At 38.0% G+C, this 25,153-nt stretch overlaps 5 protein-coding genes across 5 annotated transcripts; 3 read left to right on the forward strand and 2 right to left on the reverse strand.

The window, feature by feature from the left end:
- The first annotated feature begins 36 nt into the window (after window positions 1-36).
- Window positions 37-1,732, forward strand: LOC137709823 (elongation factor Tu, chloroplastic-like). Its single transcript, XM_068448809.1, has one exon. The coding sequence runs from the start codon at window positions 134-136 to the stop codon at window positions 1,586-1,588; it is 1,455 nt and encodes a 484-aa protein (XP_068304910.1). The 5' UTR covers window positions 37-133; the 3' UTR covers window positions 1,589-1,732.
- A 256-nt stretch (window positions 1,733-1,988) lies between these two features.
- LOC137709825 (protein DEHYDRATION-INDUCED 19 homolog 5-like) lies at window positions 1,989-5,982 on the reverse strand. Its single transcript, XM_068448810.1, has 5 exons — window positions 5,732-5,982; window positions 4,128-4,270; window positions 3,871-3,948; window positions 3,552-3,766; window positions 1,989-2,378 (listed from the first exon to the last, which is right to left on the reverse strand). Exons 1-5 carry the CDS (start codon window positions 5,808-5,810, stop codon window positions 2,267-2,269), a joined length of 627 nt encoding a protein of 208 aa, XP_068304911.1. The 5' UTR covers window positions 5,811-5,982; the 3' UTR covers window positions 1,989-2,266.
- Window positions 5,983-16,782: 10,800 nt separating this feature from the next.
- On the forward strand, window positions 16,783-18,852 carry LOC137710804 (pentatricopeptide repeat-containing protein At3g48250, chloroplastic-like). Its single transcript, XM_068449935.1, has one exon. The coding sequence runs from the start codon at window positions 16,794-16,796 to the stop codon at window positions 18,753-18,755; it is 1,962 nt and encodes a 653-aa protein (XP_068306036.1). The 5' UTR covers window positions 16,783-16,793; the 3' UTR covers window positions 18,756-18,852.
- Window positions 18,853-18,971: 119 nt separating this feature from the next.
- On the reverse strand, window positions 18,972-22,379 carry LOC137710806 (pachytene checkpoint protein 2 homolog). The gene is made up of 14 exons (XM_068449936.1): window positions 22,087-22,379; window positions 21,888-21,951; window positions 21,590-21,696; window positions 21,294-21,361; window positions 21,110-21,213; window positions 20,915-21,019; window positions 20,708-20,797; window positions 20,536-20,611; window positions 20,355-20,424; window positions 20,195-20,265; window positions 19,958-20,048; window positions 19,550-19,677; window positions 19,300-19,425; window positions 18,972-19,206 (listed from the first exon to the last, which is right to left on the reverse strand). Exons 1-14 carry the CDS (start codon window positions 22,220-22,222, stop codon window positions 19,066-19,068), a joined length of 1,377 nt encoding a protein of 458 aa, XP_068306037.1. The 5' UTR covers window positions 22,223-22,379; the 3' UTR covers window positions 18,972-19,065.
- Window positions 22,380-23,876: 1,497 nt separating this feature from the next.
- Window positions 23,877-24,284, forward strand: LOC137710171 (uncharacterized). The gene has a single exon (XM_068449118.1). It carries the CDS (start codon window positions 23,877-23,879, stop codon window positions 24,282-24,284), a length of 408 nt encoding a protein of 135 aa, XP_068305219.1.
- Window positions 24,285-25,153: the final 869 nt, after the last annotated feature.

Consider the following 25,153-nt stretch of genomic DNA (forward strand, 5'->3'; position numbering starts at 1 on the left):
GAAATGGATAGACCACCCCATATGAGGTCCTCTGTGTCTTCCTAACCAGATAACACTCATCTCACTCTCTCACTCTCTCACTCTCGCTCTCTCTCTCCCTCTCGCCCTCTCTCTCTAAAGACTCAGTCTTTCCATGGCAATTTCCACAGCAGCAGCTGCAGCTGCAACCTCAGCCTCCTCAAAGCTCACATGCCCATATGCCTCCACAGCCTCCCCATCCCCCACAACCTCTTCTTTCTCCATTAGACCTTCTTCCAAGCTAACCCACCTCTCCTCCTCCTTCCTCAACTCCTCCACCATCCTCCACCTCACACCCGCCTCCACCACCCGCCACCACCGCCGCAACTTCACCGTCAAAGCCGCCAGAGGTAAGTTCGAGCGCAAAAAGCCCCATGTCAACATCGGCACAATCGGCCACGTCGACCACGGCAAGACCACCCTCACCGCAGCCCTCACCATGGCCTTGGCCTCCATCGGCAACAGCGTCTCCAAGAAATACGACGAAATCGACGCCGCCCCGGAAGAGCGCGCCCGTGGAATCACCATCAACACCGCCACCGTCGAGTACGAGACCGAGAACCGCCACTACGCCCACGTCGACTGCCCCGGCCACGCCGATTACGTCAAGAACATGATTACCGGCGCCGCCCAGATGGACGGCGCCATTCTCGTCGTCTCCGGTGCCGACGGCCCAATGCCGCAGACCAAAGAGCACATCTTGCTGGCGAAGCAGGTGGGTGTGCCGAACATGGTGGTTTTCCTGAACAAGCAGGACCAGGTGGACGACGAGGAGCTCCTGCAGCTCGTCGAGTTGGAGGTGAGAGAGTTGCTTTCTTCCTATGAATTTCCTGGTGATGATGTGCCTATTATTTCTGGATCTGCATTGCTTGCACTAGAGGCTCTAATGGCGAATCCAGCCATTTCGCGAGGCGAAAATCAATGGGTTGATAAGATTTATGAACTTATGGACTCTGTTGATGATTACATTCCGATTCCTCAGAGGCAGACTGAGCTGCCATTTTTGATGGCCATCGAAGATGTGTTTTCGATCACTGGCCGTGGCACTGTCGCCACTGGCCGTGTCGAGAGGGGGAAGGTTAAGGTCGGAGACACCGTCGACATTGTTGGCTTGAAGGACACCAGGAACACAACTGTCACCGGTGTCGAAATGTTTCAGAAAATTCTCGACGATGCCATGGCTGGTGACAATGTGGGGTTGTTGCTTAGGGGTATTCAGAAGATTGATATCCAGAGAGGGATGGTTTTGGCCAAACCCGGGACTATTACCCCGCATACCAAATTCGAGGCGATAGTGTATGTGTTGAAGAAGGAAGAGGGGGGCAGGCATTCACCGTTCTTTTCGGGTTACAGGCCGCAGTTTTACATGAGGACTACTGATGTCACCGGGAAGGTGACTTCGATTATGAACGATAAGGATGAGGAGTCGAAGATGGTGATGCCTGGCGATCGCGTTAAGATTGTGGTCGAGCTGATTGTTCCGGTGGCCTGTGAGCAGGGGATGAGGTTTGCTATCAGAGAAGGAGGGAAGACTGTTGGAGCTGGTGTTATTCAATCCATTATTGAGTGATAGAAAATACAAATTATGTGGTGGTCTCAACTTGTTTTTGCAATTTGCTGCCAAACTTCAACTCTCTCAGCTTCAATTTTTATCTAGTTTTTGACATTTTGAAGCAATTTCCCCAATGAAATGTTATATATTTTGTAGGTTTCATCATCCCAATTTGCTCTGCTTTTTGTGATCAATAACGTTATTGTTGCATTTTATAGCTCATATTTTGTATGTTACCAAATGAATCAACAGCTAGAAACCGCTTATGTCCGACCGATTTGCCATGCCGCCGCTGTATGAGCTTCAAACGATATGGCCACGGGGTTGCCTAAAAATTAGGTGAACAAAAATTTGGTACTAGTATATAGATTAGTAGATAATATATTCACTAAACCTGCCATTATCTGCTAATCATCACTAATTATAAAAAGTCTGCCTTTAAAACAAGCTGTTTATATATAAATAGACAATTAACGACACATTGTACACGATATAGTACACATATTGCCTTGCTGCAGACAAATATTGTCCATCTCAAAGACAACTTCTCTCTTACTTACTTGCCTAACATAGAACTATCTTACTTTCCTAAAACCATGCTCCGCTGTGTGTGCTGCGAGTGCCGGATGATACACCGTCCTTAGCGACTAAGATCAGTCCTCGGCGTCCTCCAGAAAGCTTTGTATTCTGATGAGTTCATATATCCAAGAATATGGTTGATGCAATCAACTCTTGCACGAATGTCGCCCTCTGCCTCCTCTCTTCTCTATCCTTTTCACAAGCTTCATCTGGCAGAGATGGCTCGGCGCTGCACAGACAAAATGCATCAGTAACGGGGCATCAACAGGCATCACCATGATATCACATATCCTAAATGTTAGTTAGCGAAACCAGTAGAACTTGCAGCGGAGTCGTGTCATCATGACTTTACCCAACAAAGTAGAAGAAGGGCAACGGAAGAGTAATAAAGGGAATTAATAACAACTTGGCGAATTACCCACTTACGACAAATATCAGGGCAAAATGAAGTGAAACAACCGAAGAAGCATTAATAACAAGTAGTGAATTACCGACTTACGACAAATATCAGGGCAAAATGAAGTGAAACAATTTAATACTGCATCTTGATGAAATATGTCAGACACAACTGAGGGATAATGGTTGGGTTTCCTTGTTTCCTGCTTCCTATTTCACTTCATCTCCCCCACAGAAAACTGCCTAACTGGTGTGATGGAATTGTAACTGTCCTTCACTTTTAGTGCGAAAGTGAAGTTGGTTGGAATTGAAGTAACATAACATTTCAAAAACTAAAGAGCCCAGGTAACGTAAAAAAGCACTATCCCATAATTCCCAGATGATTATGCAACTTTTCAGACATGTACAGTTAAGGTGTCAACCATATATTTCGAACGGTAGTAAACTCATCAGATAAAGTTCCAAATCAATACCATACAAAGCTACTAGTGTTCATTGGTTATTAGAATCGGTGAAAGTAAATGATTAAACAAGAGGTTACGAGACGAAGATAGGAAACAAGAGGAAAGAGATACAATCATATTACGATAACTTAGACCCTAACAGAACTAAACAATTTAAAGGATTTGCAAAATCAATATATCTTGAAATTTTTGAAACCGGAACTGAAATCAGATTTAGATGCAATGTAAGCCTTTCCCAGATACCAAATAGTTATTAGGGTTGGAAAACATTTATAAATCACAAATCTTCTTTTTTGGAAAGCTTATAAACAGAAGATCTTTCGTACTATTGGAACATATAGTAAGGACATTTAGTTTCTGCTTTATGAAATCACTATACACCTGGGTTTTGAAGACCCATTTGCGATCATATCATCAGTCCATAATACATGGTGATATTAAAATAAAGATTTCTAAAGTTTGAAATCCCTATTGTACCTCACACTCAAACAATCACTAATATGGTATCGTTAAACTTTCATAAAACAGCACAAGGAGTGTACCTTTTCAGGCCGCAAGTGACACGGGAATCGATATTGGAACAAACATCTTCGGGGATACCTTTAGGGTCTGGAAAAGACATATTGCAGATAAATGGTGAGAGGAGAGGATCAGGTGCAGATTCCTGTGCATATGACCTTCCATTTTTCAGCAGTGCCTTCCCAAGCATTGCTGAACTACCAGGCCACAAACCGGATTTTTGCGATTTTCTCCTGTGCTGAAAGATAACAGATGAATCCCTTAAGGGTCCGACAATGATCAACAAAGTTATTGGCTAAATTGACTATTATGAATCCCATGACCCAGTACAGGTAATAATACCTTGAAGGAGCTTGCATGATGTACCGTAAAATGTGCAATTACATCTTTCCCCAGATTCGCAGCGCACAAAGGACAAACCTGGAATAGCGGGATTAAAGCTACCATCAGGTTCAAATTCTAACTGAAACATCCATCAATTTCACACAGCATCTTTTTTGTCGAAACCTTAAAGGAATGACCCAAGAATTCAATTTTGATAACATCTATCTCCTTTAAATCGCACTCCGACAAAATATCAGGTAAAGGAAAGCGCTTACTGCATTTTTAAAGTCAAAGCAGTGTTCTTCCTCCAAGTGGCCGCAGAGCAATGGGACTTCAATATCCACATAACAGAAAGGGCATGGAAAACAAGATTTTGCATCGTCATCTCCTTCAGAATCTTCCAAAGCCATATGATTATCTATTTAACATATATAGAAGATAGGAGATCTATCAATAGAAATAAATCGCAGATGTATATATGCACACGTGTATATGTGCGCACACGTGGATTTAACAAGAAGAAATCAAACGCTTCGTGAAGGTTGATCTCAGTATTAAAAGAAGGTACTTGTCGTTTCCATTAAAGCAACATCTCAAATGTTCAGCCATTTAAATTACGGGATCAAACACATGCAGACAAGCACACATGCACATACACTCAAACGGACACAAAAATGACTATATTAGAATGATAGAACCTAACACGCAGCTATTACTCCGGCCCCAAGAAATTACTGTAAGTGAACTCTTTGCCTCGCATTGGGCAATCAAGTACGAGATATTCATGAAACAAACACCATTTGATTCTTCCCCAATCGGACAATAGGCAGAGACTAAGAAAATATGAATGCATCTTGTTATCTATACACTGTATAAACTGCATATGAATTAACCAGTCTCAACAACCATCCAAAAGCGGATTTTTCATCTTTCTCCATATGTTTTTCAATCGAACCCTCAAATTTCTCACCTTCACAAATAACAACACTAGAAGCACCAAGCTCAGATTTTCCTTCACCCAAGGCCTTGGACAAAAGGGCTTCTGCTTCCTTCAATATCTGCTCTCTCAGTCTCTCCAGATCTTCCCGATAACACTCAAGTTCTGATTTGTCTACATTTCCCTCTCCAAAATTTTCGTGCCCATCATATTCTTCACATTCACTATAATTTTCCTCATCTTCTTCATCCCCAGTATAATTTGTCATGCTGATAAATCCTCTTTAGTCTCTCTTTTGTGGGGTTGATTAACCCCAATATAATCAAACTTTCTCCACCTAATTAATCAAAGCTTCTTGATTTCCATGTGGTCTATACCAAACCCTAATTCAATCAGAAATTGAGAGGCCCAAATAATCACACAAACAGGCAACCCTAAGTCCCTACTGCAATATTACAAACAGGGAAAGCTTTTATGAACAAATCTAGGAAACTTGATAAAAATACCAATATTGCTCATACGAGATATGGAAAATCTCAGATTTTTCGGACTTTTTTATTTTATTAAAATGTGATATTTTCCCATATTTATATTTCAGGATAAAACATTATCCGCTTGAAAATTCAAGCAAAAATAGATCACTTAAAACAGGGTTTAACAAAAAAATTAGTAAAAAACAATGTGCCAATTTCTTTCTTAAATCCAACCAAAGTTTTAAACTTTAATCCCAACCCAGTTCTAGAAATCTCTCACACAAGCATTGCTTCACTCAAACATAAAAAATAAAAATAAAACTGAATCGGTGCAAGTTTTATTAAAATTTAAGGACCTCAATTAACGGATTTTTAGTTCAGGACCAAATTTAAAATATGGTGAAAGGAAAAGGACTACTAAAGTTTACTCAAAAGAAAATGTTAAAGCAAAAACAGAAAATTGAAGTACCATAGTGAAGGCGAGCAGCATGAACAGCAGAAAAGCTCTTAACTGTATGAACCCTGGAAGCCCACAAGTCAGCGTCCATGGTGAGCCAACTCTCCGGCGACCCAAGTCAGCTTTTTCCGGCGACAAACGGTGGAAACGGTCCCCTTGGGAAATGGGTTGGGATCAAAAGGCTTAAAGTTCCAAGCTTTGAGAGAGATTTTGGGGTGTGAGTGTTGTGGTGATGTTTTGCTTACTCACTCTCCTCTCTCATATATTGCTCTGACACTGAGTTTTTTCTGACACACAAAAGATACTTGATGGATAGATGGCACGTAGACTTTTTATTTATTTATTACACTATTGTTTTTTTTTTTTTACCAGATGAAAACATGTTAAATCATTTGTATGGTAACGCAAATTTGAATTTTATCAATGATTAATTTAACATCTAATTTAATTAAATTTATGGTTTAATAAAGAAAAATATTGTACCTGATTAATTGCAGTAGCTGCAGTTCTGCTTGTCAATTGTCAATCTTTTTGTCAAAGTGCAGAGAAAACCATGATTTTATTCTATTTTTGTTTAATTATTTAAATATTATATTTGCTTTCATGCTGCATTTGACATGTATTAAAGCAGGATTAGTCTTATTTAATAATTAAGTCATTGTTTTGTTATTTTTTTGGTCAATTAATTAATGTGATTGTTTAATGACCACAAGAAAAGAAAAAAGAAAAAATGGAGTTGGTTTTATTTTATATGACTTGTGTGAAATAACCTTTCTGCGCATCACATGGAAGCTTTTGGCAGGTCTTGAAAGCCATTGATGCTGACGTTGCACTTCTTTTGGGACCTTTATATTAAGTGTGAATGACGTGCGGTAATTTGGTGAGATTTGGATTCTGGGAGTAAGGCTACAAGCCTACAATACTTGACGGATAGTGATAGTCATCCGCTTATTTTTACTTATCACGTAAGTTTTTTAATTTTCAATCGTCGGATCAAATAAATTGAAAAATATCATTAGTTAAAAATTAATAAAAATATATGAAAAGTAAAAATAGATATTTGAAATACTACTTAGAGTCTTTAAATCCAATTTAATGGTTGTCTAATTTCTTTTTATAGACGTTAAATTGGATCTAACGAATCTAAGTAGCAGAGTACTTAATATTTTCATGTATTATAGAATAGATTTCTTGAAAATTGTGTTCATTGTTTATAAAATTCAACGTAATGTTGCTTTAAATGTGACTCTTATGATATTCATTTATTTGGAGTTAGGAAAATCACGAATTGAAATAATATTTATGTTTTAATAAGGAAATTGTTATTAACACTCCAAAAATCTCATTCTACACTCCTCACAAATGTATTTTTCTTTCTAATTATAGAAAATTTAGAGTGCCAAATGAGATTTTTAAAGTGCTAAAACAAATCCCTTTAATAATTGTACGAAGAGCAAGATGTGGAACTCTTAGACGAGATTCACTTTCAAGAAATATATAATTATAAAAGTATCTCACACATCACGTGATCAGTCATTCATATACTAATTTTGCACCCCATAATCTTAAAAATGTACGTGAAAACATACTACACTAAAATATATATGCGATAACTTTACTTTCTAATGCATCTCCAATTTTACGTCTAGAATTCGTTTGGTAACAAAACGAGCATGTGCCGCCTTGACAATTACAAGGTAGGTTATTTCCAACTTACCTCCACACTTGTCGGGGTTTTCGAACTCGTGCCCTAACCAGAAAATACAAAACAATTAGGTTTTAGGTGATCAACTTTGATACACAAAGATTAATAATGCAAAAAAAGATGGGGAAACAGATGGGGGTGACAAGGACAACCTAATAACCCAAGGGTCAAAAGACGCAAAGCATAGATAAGCATGCGATAACAAGTTGGACAAAAAGTTGCTTTGGTGAGGAGGATGGTGGTGACTTAGCGAGTGGTTCATGCATGAACTTGGGCTAGGACGGTGCACTACACCTAGAAAAAGAGCCAAAAAACAAATGCTCAAAAGATGTGGTGGGACAACTTATTCTCTTAAAGGGATTAGCTCAATGTTCTAATTTCTAAAATACTCAAACCCACCAAAGGGGATTTGTAGTTCTCTTTTGTTTTCAACTTATAAAATAATCAATATTAGAGACTAGTTCTCCATAAGTTTAGTGACAAGTAATAGTTTGCTTGGCATGAAAGGAACTTAACAAAATCCAAAAGACATGTGAAAAGGAACTAAAATCTCGTCTGATGACTCAGCCTAAATTGGATTGTTTTAATTGAATTAGATTAATATAGTAGTCACTTTTTGATGAACTTGTAAATGTTAGAATTAAGCTTATTAAATTGGAAAGGAGTCCAATATATTATGTCTCCCAAGTGTTGTTAGAAGGGTTAGACATAATAGGATTGGCTTGTACTCAACTCCGATCTTAATCCAATCTTAGCCACCAAACAAGTATAATGGAATCACAATATAATCAGTGGATCCCAATTGGGATTGAGGCTAATTCAGGCTACACAAAATAACTAATGTTTGGGATTTGTTAGTTTTGTTGACTAAGTAAAACAATAATCCACTCAAATAGGAGATGGATTATGAAGACATGATTAATTTACATATTAATAATGATAATATGAGAAATATGCTTGGAATGGTAGACTTGATCTAACCTAAGATGCTCCATCCTAAACCGTAGCAAGACCACTATAAATACAGGTCTTGCGGAAGGGTTAAAGGCATAAAAAAACAGCAGCCTCACACTAGCCAGCCGAAATTCCTCTTGAGAATTTCCTCTCACCCTCAAAGTTTTCTTAAAACACTCGGTTCACCAAGGTGGAGGCGCTGTCCATGAAGGTCTAGCTTGTGTGTCTTCGTTGTTCCTCGCTCGAAGGTCGCAAGAACAAGACAATCGTTCGACTCAAGGCATAACTTCTAACTTGAGTATTCGTATACGTTTAACACGTACATATATATCCAACAGGGATGAACTGATATTTTCTTTGAACAAATACTAGGAAGGACTTAGCCCAAAGTTTGAGAATTGTGAAGAGATCCAACATTAGAATGGGCCAAAGGTGCTCATGGTAGGGGGATATCACTAGCCTTGACAAAAAAGGAAGCTAGGAAATCTTTTCATGGATATCTAAGACCACTTTGGACATATTTTTTCTAGGCAGATACTATTGTTTTGTGTGGATTTGATTTGATTTGAGGGACAAGTGGACAATCATTAGGGAGAAGTCATGGCCTTTTGGCAATTGTATGTCTCTTAATTTGCTAACACTAAAGCTTTAAGCTTTCATAAAGACACATTTTTAGTTTTTTTTTTTTTTTTTAATTTACATGGACCAATGAAGATATGGATATGTTAATTGTCCCTTGATCTGCTGCCTCAATTTGTTCAAACTTAAAACAGAAAGAGAGTGGGACCGACAAAAGGCCAAGCTAAAGTCATTCTAACTATTTACCTTTTATGAGGATAGAACTTTAGACCAATAAGGCTACAAACAAGGCGGATATTTTTTTTTTCACCATTTTTAAATGATGGTAATATTCATTATCTTATTAATCATCGTTGAATGAGTTTTAAATTTTGAGATATGTGTAGTGGATCGGTACAAATATTAAAATTTAAACTCATCCAATAATAATAAAGGAAAGTAGTAACATTTCTGCCAGATTTCATGATATCATGATTCCTCCTCATTCCTCACTTCAATTATTCATTATTTCCCATCATTTAGTTAGTAAGAAAAAAAGAGTAAAGAAAGAAGAATATGATTATAGTACTCAAGAAAGCTTCATTAGCAGACTGATGGTCAATAGTCTACCTATGCTTTTCAAATCGGGATGCTATGCTCAATCTGTGCATGGTAAACAATTTCTACACCATTTTTCCTCTCCCTTTATGTACACATGTTTAACATTTTTCTTTGATTTTATTTGAGGAGCAACGGCATTGTTGTTTCTTTGTGACCGACAGGTTATTGGTTCAAGTTGTGTAAACAACCTCTTTGCAAAGTAAGGGCAAGACTCTCTCTTCGATTCCCGCAAAGCGAAAAACGTTACTAGCTTGTTTCTCGTATATAAAAATGGTGTGATGAACAGTGGTTCTAACGTCCAGAGGGAACCAGCACCAACCATTGTGGTAAATCTGACAAATAGGCCCCAAAACCTAGAGGACCATCACTCATCAGATGTCAAACTTGAGTTCCCCTAGCAATGGAACGTATGACATGTCCTTTCCTTTAGGGATAATGCTTGCATCACTGTGTGAATGCAAGTATCTCATCCTTTACAAATAAGGTATTTTTACCGTATACATTTCATATTGGAGCTATTTAATTTCTTAATATACATTTGAAGATTATCCCTACAAAAATCATTCGAATCATTTAAAGGCTTTCGTGTGGAAAATACATTTTCTTGTAGTGGAAAGCTATTCAAAAACCAGGCAGCACTTCAAAGTTTATCAGTCTCTTCTGGACTTCTGGGCTGTGCACTCTTCAATACTAATATTACAAATGGAAATGGAAATGAGTTTCTTCAAGACTTTTGTTGGGTCTTACTCCAGTTTTCTTTAGATTTTTACCAAAACATATGAACACCGTACTATTTTTGGTCGCAGTAGAGATACGTATAACTAAATTACATGAATATATATACCATATAGGCTAGTAATTTGAAATCTAGCTCAAATCCAACCCTAAGAGAATGCTAAAGCTATTAATTCTTATTCTACATAATATATACATACACACACACACACACACACACACACACACATATATATATATATGACTGCATAGTGCATATATATATATATATATATATATATATATATATAGCAACTGCAAAGGCATAATTGAGACTAGGTCTTTTCATTACACATCCGTACTACATTAAATCTTACAAGAGAATGAAATATGAGAGCCTGACGGCATCATCATATATAGAATATATTTGCTGCATAAACTCAAAACGAAAAAACCTAAAAAAACTAGAAATCAAAAGGAAAAAGAAAAGAAAGAAATAAAATAAGGTGATTGATCGGACCAGGAGAGCTTCATTCCCCAGTTAATGGATGCTATATATCCATTATATCACTCTTGGCTTGGAGAGACCCCAAAGTTCTTTAAATGGCAGTTCCAAGAAACACCCATCTCTTGAAATTGAGGAAGAAATTAACCCTAATTTGGTTTCAGTACTGCACTGGAGCACCAAATATTTCAGAAACAGTTCCAACATCGTGATCATGGAGAGAGAAGATGTGCAGTCGAGTGAGAGTAAGAAAGAAGGCAGCAGAGTTAGAGAAACTCATAGAATATGTTCACATGGTACACACACACATATATATAGATGGACGTATAAATAGCTATATCTAGAATGTTATATATATAGAGCTTTACATCAGGGAGAGAGAGAGAGAGAGAGGTGAAATATTGTGAAGCACGCATAGTGTGGACTGTGGAAGTGTGGACATCTTATATTCCCGCATGCAGGTTTCTTCTCTTTAAGAACAGTGCTATAGGGCACGTTTCCACAGGGAAAAAGGAACACCCAACAAACAAAAAGGGGGACGACACACACACTGGTCACTGTGGACTGTGGAGGCAAATGTGTGTGTGTGTCTAATTTTTATCGTGGTTACATTTTTGTGAAGGCAAAGCAAAGTAGCAAACTTAAAGCATGATACATTGGTGCCCGTAAGGTGGGGCTAGCTAGCTCCCTAACCTTTGAAAAAGGGTCTTTATCTATGTACAGGTGTTTGAATTTTTGGCTCTTTCTCCCTTTTATCTTTTGGTCGGTTCATATCGAAAAGGGTTATAATTTTCTTTTTGTGTTGCCTTTCATATGCTTTTGTGGTTTGATTTAGGTTTACTTTATTTTCAACATCTTATGAGATTAAGTTAAATATCAGAAATTTAGCGTAGTTTGTGAAGTTGGTTTGACCATCAAAACTTCGTTAACGCACATTTAATTAGACCAAGACTAATTATGTCTTACCATGTGCAAATTGGTTGTTAACATTCTTCTTCCCCAACCTGCATTTCAGTATAAGAATTATTGTATAGTGGGGTTAACTGCATTGTTAAGTGTAAATATACCGTCATCTTATGATATTGACAGATATAACGATTTTACCGTTGATAAGATTGTGCCAAACTTGGCAGCGTATGTAAACTTGTAAATTGTAACTAAATAGGTCATTAAAGTGATTTATGGGTGATAAAGCCTAAGCCAAATGAGATATGTTGTTAGAAATCTGTTTGAAACATCTTCGATTCCGGATTAACAAAATACATTCTAAGTTTCTAACAGTCAGCCACCAATTAATTCTAAGCCACAAAACCCTTGTTTCCGTTGTCAGAACAAATTGGTTTCTGCATGAAAGCTGTTCACCTTGATTTTAGCTATAACTGTTGATCCTAAAAATTACAAAGCCTACGTGGCGCGCAGGCCGAGTAACTAATAAGCTAACTACGTCCTTCGGTTGAATGCGGGGCGTGCCAACTCGTCGGCCGAGCTCGGCCGAGGAGTAAAATTTGTTGATGTTGCGTTGAGCGCGTTGTTGACTTCTTTATCTTGCGACTGCGGCCGAGGAAGGAACAAATCTCGGCCTTTGGATTCTCGAGCCTGAAGACAAGGCTGCTAGTTCTACGAAGTTCAATATCAAATTCAGCTCTCAAGGTGCCGAATGTAGTAACCTGGTAACACCTCACTTCGCCGAGAAGGCTAATGAGATGACCTCTGCCAATAAGGATTTGAAAATCCTTCTCGACCGAGACTTGGATAGATAACCAGTCGGCCTCGACGCAGTGCTGTTTATCCAAACTGAAGGTGCTTCGGGAACGGCTGATTCTACGGCAACAGTGCTGTTTATCCAAACTGAAGATGTTCGCCGGTTGCCTTCACAGTGCTGTTTATCCAAACTGAAGATGTGTCGGCGGAAAAAAGAAAATAAAAAATCTCAAGATGTTTGAGAGGTTTTGCGCGGGGCAGTTGGGTGTTGAATTCGAGGTCCCTTGAATGATGCCCGTTGCACTGTATTTATAGTCTTGAATACCCAAGCCGTGCAAACCAATCCTAATTGCATTGTGACTCTGAGTCCTTATTTGTTGATGCTGACCACGCACTTATCCCAATCATAATCACTATAATTAAATAAAGCTCTGAAAACTTTATCTCATATGCATATAAGTCCACGCCTAATCACCTTAACCAAAGCTTGAACCCATCTTTTCCATCCTGACCTTCCAATTCAATCCTATTTGCGCCATCACCATCATTCAAAATCCACGTGATGCAGTCCCACTTTAACTCTGCATCTTGCATGCAATCCCACCTTTTCCTGGATGTGATAATGCATGCAATTTCATTAACCCCATTTAATTAAAATACTTGGCATCCTGCCAAGATACTCGGTGGCTATGATTCTTCCATATCTACACATGTTGTTTGAACTCTTCCGTGCTTGAATTATTAGAAGATAATCTCCTAATATGCTTAAAATGGGCTCACCAAATTTTTTAGAAATAATTTTCTTAATAATTCGCCAGATAACATTGTGATTATTAAAATCATAATATTATCTAGACAATCTTCCAATCCAATGGCTCAGAATTTTACTCATTCTACGGTCTCGATTGCTCAGGCCGATAGTGTAAAATCGGGTCCAAACAATAACATATCCAAAAATCAGAACATCCAACTCATATCCAGCCAGCTCCAGGCGTCGATCTGGGCAGAGGCTGTGCGGGTTACTCGGATCTTATCGTTTCAGGTTGTGAGTGAAGAATGAAGATGCAAAGGAAGACAACATAGAATCCATGAAAAATTTAGTCAAACCATGAAGCGGTAAGTTTAGGATTATAATTTACAGATTTTACTTTCATATTTCATATCGGAAGTTGATGAGTAACTAGTTCGTGATGAGTAAAGGGGTTCATACAATTGAAAGATTACATGTGTCATGCTAAATATTTGGTTGTCTTCACATTGCATCTTTGATATAATACACACACACACACACACACATGAAAAACTCTAGATATTGCTTTAAATATGTTCGCATGTTATATAGAAAGCCAACGGAAATGGTAACTGTGCAGCACAATTTTTTTATGGCTAGATGACCAATTTACCCTTGCATAATTTGAAACATGATTTTGGGCAAGTTTTGAATTTTTTGGCTGAGGAGCATTTTGGTCCACTTATTTTTGTCGAAGCGCATGACACCAAAATTTTTGTCTCATGTGCGACCCCAAATTCCACTGTTCTCCACTGTTCATCAAAGAAAAGAACAAAAAAAAAAAAATGAAAGGAAAGAGAGAAAATAATAAACAAATGACAAAGTTGATGTGCTCACGTAATATAAAAAATGTCTTTCATGTGCGGATAATAATGTGATTAAATAAGTTATCAAATGATTGTTTTTTTTTTTATGTAACAAACAATATTATCTACACTAAAGGGAGGGGGTGGGCTTAGTCTCACAATGGATTAGCAATAATGTGATTCGATCAGTTGTTTATTAAATATTATTTTCTCTATTTTTAAACATGTTCAAAACATCGTAAGAAGCGTGTAATGCCTGTTATAAAAACGGTCTTTCACATGCGGATAATAATGTGATTAAATTAATTGTCAAATGATTTTTTTTAACACACGATATTATCTACACTAAAGGGGAGATGGTTAGCTTGGCCTCACAATGGCTAACAATAATGTGATTCAATTAATTGTTTATTAAATATTATTTTCTCTATTCTTAATGTAAATTCTATAGAAACCGATTTTATTATCTAAATTCAGCTGCTTTAATTGGTTTATGAGAAGTTACTTCTAGCATGATCTAAAATTATTTATTTACTTCAATATTTGACTTTTCTTTTGTCAATACAACGATAAACAGTGTTTTAATATTTTACTATTTAATGTACATTGTTAAACAGTTTTTTAATATTTAACTTTTTCCTGTATAGTTTTTATTTTATTTATTTATTTTTTATTTTTATTTTCTTAATAATTAGTACCTCACAATGAGTGATTCAATCAGTTGTTTATTAAATATTATTTTCTTTATTTTTAAACACGTTCAAAATATCTTAAGAGGCATGTAGTACCGGTTATAAAAAAAAGGTATTTCTCACGCGCATAACGCATAATTAATTCTTTTTGTATACTTTTTTAATATAAAAACATTTAAAAAGTGTAAGTCCATCGTAGCACACCGTGTTTTTTTATTTTTTGTTTTAATAATTAATACCTCACAATGAGCTAGCAATAATGTGATTTAATCAGTTGTTTATTAAATATTATTTTCTCTATTTTTAAACACGTTCAAAATATCTTAAAAGGCATGTAGTCCCGGTTAAAAAAGATCTTTTGCACTCGCATAACGCATAATTAATTCTTTTTGTACAATTTTTTTTAACTTGTAAGTTCATCGTAACACGCCGTGGTTCAAAAAATATATTCTGCACGTGCGTGACTGGCGTGCATGAAGGCTAGTGTAAAAATTGAATTAAGAAACAAAATTTCATTTCTTTCTCCTCAATGAAATGAGGGAAACTCCGATTGACTTGATCCCTTTATCGAGTAAATAGGCAAATTAACTCGAACAATTGATGCAACCAATAGGAAAAAAAACAAACAAAATTAATTGGTACTATGTAACTCGTTAAGCTTAGTCAAGTTTTGGGGTTTGTTTTAGGAGTGTGACATGTGAGATCATTTAAGCATGTCCTAAGTTATATATGTGTCAAAATACTTATGTATGATATATATATATATATATATATATATATATATATGGGAGGTTCAATATTTTCTTATGTGAAACTCCCTTTGTTAGTTAGTGTGTCTATATTTGTCCTGACAATCGCTTGACACACACCCCTCTAAAGATAAGAACAACCATTCTGTCAAGTTTGCTATTGAAAAACGAATAAAAGGACTACCGTTGTTATGTTGCGTGAGTTCCCTACTCGATCCTTTCCGCGGTTCCACCGTCCTCTTTTCTCCTATAAACACCCGCCACGTGTATTCAGACTCTGCAGAACTTCCCGCACGCCGTTGAGAAAAAAGGGTGAGTTGCCGGTTCACTTTTATATCCGACACGACTTGGCGTGAAAGAAAATCAAGGTGCGGCCCAGGTGAAGAAATTTTTCATTGCGATGGAATACAAGTAATACATCACGTGTTATTATATAAATGATGAAAATTTTAATTTTTTTAAGTTATTAATTTTTTAACACACATATCTTACTATTTGTATAATGACACTTTGTATACCATCCCGTATTTCGATCACATTGAAAAATTTCTTTCCTAGGTGACCGTTCTTACAACATTGGTGGGTCCCTACTTGTGAAGGTCCTATATAAAGTTGAGAAATTTACACAAATGGCAGGTAGACTTTTTAATTTCTGTGTTTTTACCCCCGAAACTAGAAGAGGTTACAATTGACCACTTTCACTTAATATGTTTTGACAATATTTCACTTGCGTCCAATTCTATGCCAAAATTAACCTGTGTCCAATTCAACCCACAATTTTGTTACGTATAATCATGTGACATGTACGATCCAATTGTTTGAAATCGTTTTTAGTTAAGGAAGGTAACGTATATTTGATTGGTCCTCAATTCTACGGGATGAGCGCAAAATGAATGTAGATGGTATGTTGTCAAAATAACTGAATAAGGAAATTGACCTTCGAAGTTGGTTTGTGCAATTAACGTCCTCGAATTTTAGAGGATGAGTGCAAATGAATGTGAGTGGTATATTGTCAAAAGTAACTGAAGTCCGGTCATTGTATAAAAGTGGAAAAGTATGTTCCAGTTTTGCAATTTTCTCATAAAAGTACCATGGTCCCTATTTGGGTTGTGAAAAGCCCATGGATTCCCATTTGGGCCCATCAACATATGACGCAAGAGAAAATAACTTGCAAGTCCACAGTTGACCCAATTATATTCGGGTTGGCCCGGAAAATGCTTAAACCCTGGAAATCCCGTCAATGTCTCTGTAGGTTGTCCCAGTGAGAAGTTTGGCAGCCATGAATCGAGCAATGGCGGCGTTTCTCACTACCCGCCGATTCGCCAACTCGCTCGCGGCGGCTCAGTTCGACGTCATAACTCGGCCGCTTTATTCTCAAGTGACTCATTCCTCTCACCTCTCTCGCTTCCTTTCAAATCAATCCCACTGTCATTCCCATTTCCTCAACACCCATCAAAAGCTCTTCTTTTCCTCGACCCCCAACTCGGTCCTGCAACTCGTTCTGGCCAACAAGTGGTCTGCCGAGTTGGAGACCGAGTTGTCCGAGTCGTACCCATCACTAACCCACGATGTAGTAATCTATGTTTTGAAGAAATTGGATAAAGACCCACGAAGGGCTTGGGATTTTTTCAATTGGGTCTGCGAGAAGAACGGATTTAGGCCGAGTTCTTCGGTGTTTAGCTTAATTCTTAGGGTTTTAGTGCATAAGAGCTCGATGATGGAGTTTTGGATTGCTTTGAGGAAGATGAAAGAGCAGGGGTTTTTCATCGATGAGCAAACTTATGTGGCAATTAGAGAACAGTTGAAAACGGGGAGGATGGATAGTGATGTCGTGGCTTTCAAGCATTTTTACCAGAGGATGATCGAAGATAACGCGGTGGATGATGTTGTGAAGAGCGTGGTGGATGTTGTTTCGGGGTCGGATTGGAGTGATGGGGTTGAAAAAGAATTGGGGGAGCTCAAAATTGAGTTATCTGATAATTTTGTTGTTAGGGTTTTGAAGGATCTTAGGAATTACCCGGTGAAAGCGTTGAGGTTTTTCCGTTGGGCTGGTCAGTGTTCTGGTTATGAACACAATACAATTACATACAATGCAGTTGCGAGGGTTCTTGCAAGGCCTGATTCGATAGGGGAGTTTTGGAGTGTGATTGAGGGGATGAAGGGTGCAGGTCATGAGCTGGATTTGGACACCTATATAAAGATTACGCGGCAGTTTCAGAAGAGCAGGATGATAGAGGACGCGGTGAAGCTGTATGAGTTCATGATGGACGGCCCTTATAAGCCCTCTGCTCAGGATTGCAGCATGCTTTTAAGGAGCATCTCAGGGAGTGATAAACCGGATCTGGATATGGTGTTTAGAGTTGCAAAGAAGTTTGAGTCTGCAGGGAATACCCTCTCCAAGGTTGTTTACGATGGGATTCACAGGTCTTTGACAGGCGCAGGCAGATTTGATCAAGCGGAGGAAGTTATGAAGGCTATGAGAAATGCAGGGTACGAGCCGGACAACATTACATACAGCCAATTGGTCTTTGGACTTTGTAAGGCCAAGAGACTTGAAGAAGCCTGCAATGTGTTGGACGAAATGGAAGCAGACGGATGCGTTCCTGATATCAAGACTTGGACCATTTTGATTCAAGGGCATTGCGCCGCTGATGAAGTTGACACGGCGCTGATTTGTTTCGCAAAGATGATGGAAAAAGGCTGTGATGCGGATGCTGATCTGATGGACGTCTTGATAGAGGGGTTCCTTAAGCAGAGGAAGATAGATGGTGCATATAAACTGCTTGACGAAATGGTGAAAAAAGCTCGTTTAGTACCGTGGCAAGCCACATACAAAAATCTAATCGAAAAATTGTTGGAGGTCAGAAAACTCGAAGAAGCATTCAAACTTCTTCATTTGATGAAGAAACAGAACTACCCACCTTATTCAGAACCGTTTGTCCAGTATATATCGAAGTTTGGTTCTGTGGAGGATGCTGCAGACTTTTTCAAAGCATTGACTGTTAAGGAACATCCGTCATCTGCAGCGTATGTCCATGTTTTGAAAGCATTCTTTAAGGAAGGTAGATACTCCGAGGCGAAAGATCTGCTTCATAAATGCCCTCATCATATTCGAAAGCACGGTGAAATTTGCAAACTTTTTGGTTCTACGGCAGGCAAGCTGAAGCAGATTACTACAGAAGATGAAGGCAAGCGGAAGCAGACTACTACCGAAGACAAGCAGAAGCGGACTACTACTTGACTTGTACGTAGATAGTTCTTGTAGTAATTTCATGGCTAAACCCCAAGAATTTTGTAACCTCTACTCATTTTTCAAAACATCTACCAAGTTTTTCAGACAAGATTGTTGTCCACACCAAATTGATTACATGTTATTTGCCAAGAACTCGAACCATGCCTATTTTTGTATGATTTGTTTTTTGGTAGAGATACTTGATGACATCTTCATCACAAAGGGAAGCTACGAATGCTTTAAAATGAATTAGATTTTGCGTCATCGTTTGCAGTAAGTGTAAGAATACATTGTTTACAAGATGTGAAAACTGTTTAGTTCAGTCAGGTAGCTCAGAACGCTCCCTCCTAGCCGTATCTGTCATTGTACTCAAGAACTTGCTAGGGTCACAACCGTAAGGATTTGCGAGAGCCGCATGTGCTAGGAACGGAAGCTTTCTCAATGATCGCCCACTCAATCCCTAAAGAAACCAGAGACAAAATCAACTATCAGATAGACTGAAAAGGGCCTAACTTACAACTTTAGAAGGCAAGGAATTGAATCCGTTGCTGACCTCGCATGCTTCTGCAGTTTCGAACAATTGTTTACACAGGCGTAGTGGCGTCTGGGCATCTTGTACCTCAGGTATATTCAGTTTCTCTTTCAAGCTAGCAAAGTTAGGAAGCATGCTTTCACAATCCTACAATTTACAAAGTTCATTACGAATGGCTTGGAACATTCCCACATACTCGAGGGAGAATTTTAATATGTTAAAACTTTAGTTACAGTATCAGAACAGAACAAGGTTAGCCAGACAAATGCACCTCTAGATGTGATAAGATTCGTGTTCGTATAAGTTCATGCAAGCAGGATCTTAGGATTTCATAACGCGCTTGCAAAGTTGGGGGACCAACATATGCTTTGATATCAGCTCGATCAACAAACGCAATATCTGCAACCCAAGAAATGGTAAATCCATACATACTAGGATGGTGAAAGTTAATTTTTTTCCCTTCCACAGAGAAAATAAAGTATTTCTCTTTCTCTAGCTTGTCAGAACCAGAGAGACCTCGTGACTGACAAGAGAGACTGATAGAAAGAGAACCAGAAAGAGACTAAACTCTTTAATATAAGGGAAAAGTATATCAACTCTTGGCAAACTACAGTTTACCTCTCCAATCTACAGATGAAAAATTGCAAGCAAACCTCGAGAAATTCATTTGTAGCCTTACCAATTGCAGCGGTTATGTTCGACGTTGTCAGAATTATAACATTTGGTGCTGATTTCAATTTATCCAGCTGAGTTAGCAGCGCATTCACTACCTGGCATGTCAATGTTTAGGTGTTAAATGAACTCAAACTGAGCTATACTGAACTGTATCGAAAATGTTAAATGTAAATTGTCTGCATTATTCAACCAAAAAGCTTAGAAAGTAGTCTGGAATAGGATAAAGGAGAAAGTACGGTACCCGAATAGAATCTGAAGGTTCGGAGCCAGATAAAGCAGCTTTTCTAGCAGCAGCAAGGCTTTCTACTTCATCTGCAACATCACCGTATATTCATGAATTATAATCCAAATGGAAGATATATGATCATAAAATGAAAGCTCACAGTGAAAATAAATCTCACCAATCAAAACAAATACCAGATTGTTTTCCTCCTCAACCATCTCCTGAATTTTTGAGAAAAGCTTCGCAACCTACGATTGAGAAATACTTTTAATGAAAACAGAGAACTGCATGTACCAAATCCAACTCCTGTTAACAAAGAGCAAAAGCACCTTTTAGGACTTGCAGTATCAACTACATACCAACTTGCCACTCTCAGAGAACCATTTACTGAATAAAGAATGTGCATTAACTTCAATCAGTTGGCATTGCGGGTACCTGCAAAGAATAAAATACTGAGTATGGGAATCTACACGGATGCACATCCATTTTAGTGATGCATATTCATCTGAACAAGATAATACATCAACAAACCTGGAGTTAAATCGAATAGAAAGTTTTTGAGCCAGTGCTTTGCATAAAGAAGTTTTACCAGTCCCTGGAGGTCCGTGTAAAAGAACAATGCTGCAAAGAGATAAAAACAATCATATAGGTGCCAGAAAGCAATTCCTCATCAATAAAGGAAATAACAAGCATATGTGTATAACTGTACATAGATGAAATCAACAAACAATTCCTTACCGATTCCACGACACAAGGAAAGGATTGACACCCTTTTCAGTAAAAAGCAATGCACTAGCTGCATAACGCAGCAACCTTTGCTTGAGACCAGATTCATAAATTAGGCTGCAAAAGTAGATGAGCACTGAGCACGTTACATTATCAGTTGATTTCAAACTACGAAGGAGAAGAAAATTAGAGAAGTTCCAAACCAACCTTTCCCACATGCCATCGAATTCCTTTGCAGGAAGGATCCATTCGTTGAAGGTGGAAGGTTGTCCATCCCCACTTATATCCTCACATGCTCCCTCTTCGCTAAGCTAATGAGCACATACAAGCAGGAGATCAACACTTGAATAGATATCGAGTCCCAAAGTAGTCCAGATGGTACACCTATTACCTGGAAAACATGCACAACAGGTTTCACTTGCCAGAACAAAAGGATCTCATGGTTCTGCACCCACTCATCTACAAAAACAAACAGTTCAAGCATCAGAACCGGCAAATATCTTAAGACTTCATCCTCCTCCTCCTTTTTGTAGTACGTAAAGTATCACAAATTTTGTGCAGTCAGATTTCTGTTTTATCAGATGAAAAGTTGCAGTATTGATTATAGCTGACCATCAGTTTCAAAATTTCTTCACTTTGCCTTCAAAAAAAATAACCCGTGACTAGTTCAAAGATAAAAAAGAATACCCGTATCGCAAATACAGATACTTTGCACATTTTCTGTTAGAAACCGATCATCAAGAGGCACCGGCACGGGTCCATCAGAATAGCTCAAACTCCTCTTTTCAAGCATTCTAAGCATTTGACAAAAGAAGAAGAAGAAGAACAGAAAACAAAAGCACATTATGTTAATCCTCAGCGCTGATTACCGAACTTTGCCAAACCGTTAAGCTAAGCAGGCATTTCATCAAACACATAAGACCCAATTGAGAAACAACTGAAAAATCAAAATCGATGATTCTAATTAACGAATTTAACAGCACACCTCTCAACGGCAGACTGCACGTCGTTGGCCCGAGCTGTGCTGGAGGGCTTGAGGCTGACTTCAACTGAAACCCACAATCAATTTCTCTTAAAGAAAGTAAATTTACGACTAAATCATCAACACAGCCTCAAATTAGAACAAATTGGCTCAAAAACTAAGAGCAACAACTAATTGAAGGCAAAAACGACGCCGTACACACCTGAAACGAGGACTTTGTCTTGGGGAAGAATGGGAGAAGGAGCTGAGTCTACTGTGACGCCGCCGTTTTGGTCGGGGATGCCGGCGTCTTCTTGGGGGTTTTGCATAGAGACCTCCATGGGACTGGGAGCGCTCATTCTTTGGGGGTTTAGGGTTTAGGGGGGGCTATGAAGTGGAAAGCATCAGATAGCTGAGAGCAGCTTGGAGAATGGAGGAGATGAGCGAAACCCTAGACCCCAACAGAAATCTGGGAAATTGTTCTTCGAAATGAGCGGGAAAATTTGAAGGATTATACTTCTGTGTACATCGATAATGCTATTATGCATTTTGGACCGACTACATTTCACACCTCTATATGTGATTTTGAAACAGGCCATGAAGTTTTAATTTTCTCACATTGCTCTTTACCGTTTTGAAATTATAGCAATTTACATATTTTTGTCTCATGAATTGTTTAAATTTCACTAAATTGATGATATAGTGAGCATAAAATTCGTAACAGAATTGATATATAAGCCGCATTTACATCACATTCGTCACCAAAAAACTCATCACTGCAATTAGAAATTCAAATCTATCAAAGGTGAAAATTGATACAATTTTAGGATCTTAAAAGAGAATATGAGAAAATTGAAATCTCATGGTCTGTTTTAAATCACTTCAAACTTTGAGGATGCAAAATGTAGTTAGCCTATATATTTTTTCTTAGCTCAACAAATGTGATTGCTTGTTCCCTTTAGGAATAAGTTATATGTTTTTTAAAAAAAAATTGGTAAAATATGTTTTGGTTTACGTGCGGAAAATCTACAATAGCTTGCAACTCAAAATAAAATGAGTTGAGATTTGAAGAACATATTGTACATCTTCATCACATTTCTCTACTCCACAGATATACCAATGCACTTAAATCACGAGATATTGTAGCCACACTCGTTGATATGAATGACATAATTCGACAATTAACTTTAATTTGCTACATTTTATCGCCCAAAGAATACATTTGTGCTAAAAGAATCAAATGTCGTCACTTCTATAATAATTTATGTAATAAATAAATAAATTTAAATGTGTGTGTGAAGAAAATTGAGATTTCCCCATAAAACCAATTGACAATATAAAAAGTAGCTCAATTACTTATAAGCATATGCAATGTTCATTTTTCTTTTTTCTTTTCCGGGATGTGAAATTAATATTCTCAACAATGTGTCACATACCCTCAATTTTAGAGTACTTTCGTCAAGTAATGTCTCTCTTGATGTCTATAACAAAAATAAGACTTTTAAGTAAGGGTGCAACTTAGGTAGATTGACGCAGATTGACCAGTCACCGCAACCCTAACTTTGCTTTCATAATTTTGGGATTGGGTTTCAGTCAGGTTAGGCTCACTTGGGTTGGGTTAGAGTTGCACAACTTTACTCAGCTCAATCGTGTAACATCTTGTTTACAAGATTTTTTTGGAAAGTTTGAGCTGAATAACGTGAATACTAGTTAAAATTTGGACTTCGAAATTATGCCAAAAGTTTGATTCAGGCTATTCTCCTAAAAAGTACTTTCTCATTCTATAACACCAGCAATGAGGCTAGCCCAGCCCATTTTTCATGCCCATTTCCCGATCTGTAAGCGTTCACCTCACAAGCTTGTGAAAGACAAAATTCTTACGCCCACAAAAAGGATATGGTTGCCTAAACTTATCTCCGTTTGACACAGTACCAATTTCTGAGGCTCTAAGTTGCTCAAAGACAACATGCATGGCCCATACAAGACTTTGTTAGAGCAAAAAACTAACTCACCATGAAGCAAAAGTTACAGCTTGAAGATGACAGAGAACTTGAAATCCTCAAGGCTGTGGCACAAGCTTGGTACAGCCACTCCGGCAGCTCCCGGCCCATGTCCAAATTTGACGCCCGCCCGAGAAATTACAACGGCCAATCGCCATCCCGGTTCAAGCTTGAAGCAATGAGAAAATCATCATCAGCTGGTGGTACAAAATGGGATTTCGGGCAGTCACTATGGGATGCTTATGAGATTGTGGCCGTTTCGAAAAGGTTAGAGACAGGGCTAGTCCTTGATGAGTTGGAGAGTGTGGCACGAGTCCGTCGGAGGCGTAGGGAGAGCAAGCACAGCCTTAGAAGTTTATTCAATAAAATATCTTTAAGAACATTTGATGAGGCTAATGTTCCCCCAGATGACGATCCATAATTCGTGGCCTTGTTTATTTTTTGCAGCATTATTGCTCTTGTTAACATAATTTTTTCTCCGAATATCTACGATTTTGACACTAGGAGTGCAATAAAAAAAAGGAGAAAAGTCTGAATTATATGTGTGTTATTTCTTTTTTGTGTGAAGAAATTGTTAATCTTTCAATCTTCATTTGCTTTGTTGGAGATCAAAGTCCTTGTGTTAAGCTAAAGTAGTACTGCGCATCGTAACTTTTGGCAAGCGAATGGTGTATCGCGGTATGTTACCAACAATTGGTTTCGATTGATTTCTGCAATGATGTATAAAAGTTCTATGTTGGAGAACCAAACTAAGTTCTGCAGATGGCATAAGACATGAGGTAGAGCAGGATTTTACCAGATGTTTTCGCCCGTCTCACGGAAAAAACACCAAGGATTAGCATTTAGCATCAGTTCTTTTACCGTCAATTCTCAAACCATCACAAAGTCTTACACACTTACTTGCTGCGGGAGTAAATATCACACATACCGCTGCTGCTGCAGTCTTGTTTCAATAATTAAAGATTAATAACTGAGACAAAAAGGAAAAAGAAAAACTAATAACACGAGAATAACAATAAGTAATAATAACTTGTTTATTTAGGAAGTGAAATACATTAAACATGACGATGGCATCTTATTAAGAGCCTAATTAAGGAAGTTCATCAGAACGGAGAATTGCAGGCACTTTATTTATATAAGTCATGGGTTGCTTATAGTTTGCCCGCCAATCATCCTTGTCAAGAACTCTCCGGCACCTTAGCGTGGTTTGAAGGTCCTCCACTTGAAGAGCTCAAACCCCTTGTGCTTCTGCTGGATGTAGCCATCGGCCTCAACATCAACAGTTTCCTC

The sequence above is a fragment of the Pyrus communis genome, chromosome 12 (genome assembly GCF_963583255.1).
Source record: "Pyrus communis chromosome 12, drPyrComm1.1, whole genome shotgun sequence".
Lineage (NCBI taxonomy): Eukaryota > Viridiplantae > Streptophyta > Magnoliopsida > Rosales > Rosaceae > Pyrus > Pyrus communis.

Bases quoted from the DNA above. Each gene is read 5' to 3' on its own strand.
- LOC137709823 (XM_068448809.1), top strand. From the start codon at position 134: ATGGCAATTTCCACAGCAGCAGCTGCAGCTGCAACCTCAGCCTCCTCA.
- LOC137710171 (XM_068449118.1), top strand. From the start codon at position 23,877: ATGAAGCAAAAGTTACAGCTTGAAGATGACAGAGAACTTGAAATCCTC.
- LOC137710804 (XM_068449935.1), top strand. From the start codon at position 16,794: ATGAATCGAGCAATGGCGGCGTTTCTCACTACCCGCCGATTCGCCAAC.
- LOC137709825 (XM_068448810.1), bottom strand. From the start codon at position 5,810: ATGGACGCTGACTTGTGGGCTTCCAGGGTTCATACAGTTAAGAGCTTT. The intron at 3,767-3,870 runs GTATTATTACCT...GTTATCTTTCAG, and splicing joins ATCATGCAAGCTCCTTCAAG to CACAGGAGAAAATCGCAAAA. The intron at 2,379-3,551 runs GTACACTCCTTG...TTGTCTGTGCAG, and splicing joins GTCACTTGCGGCCTGAAAAG to CGCCGAGCCATCTCTGCCAG.
- LOC137710806 (XM_068449936.1), bottom strand. From the start codon at position 22,222: ATGAGCGCTCCCAGTCCCATGGAGGTCTCTATGCAAAACCCCCAAGAA. The intron at 19,678-19,957 runs GTAAGGCTACAA...CTTGGGTTGCAG, and splicing joins GAACATAACCGCTGCAATTG to ATATTGCGTTTGTTGATCGA. The intron at 19,426-19,549 runs GTGCATTTGTCT...TGTAAATTGTAG, and splicing joins GAATCTTATCACATCTAGAG to GATTGTGAAAGCATGCTTCC.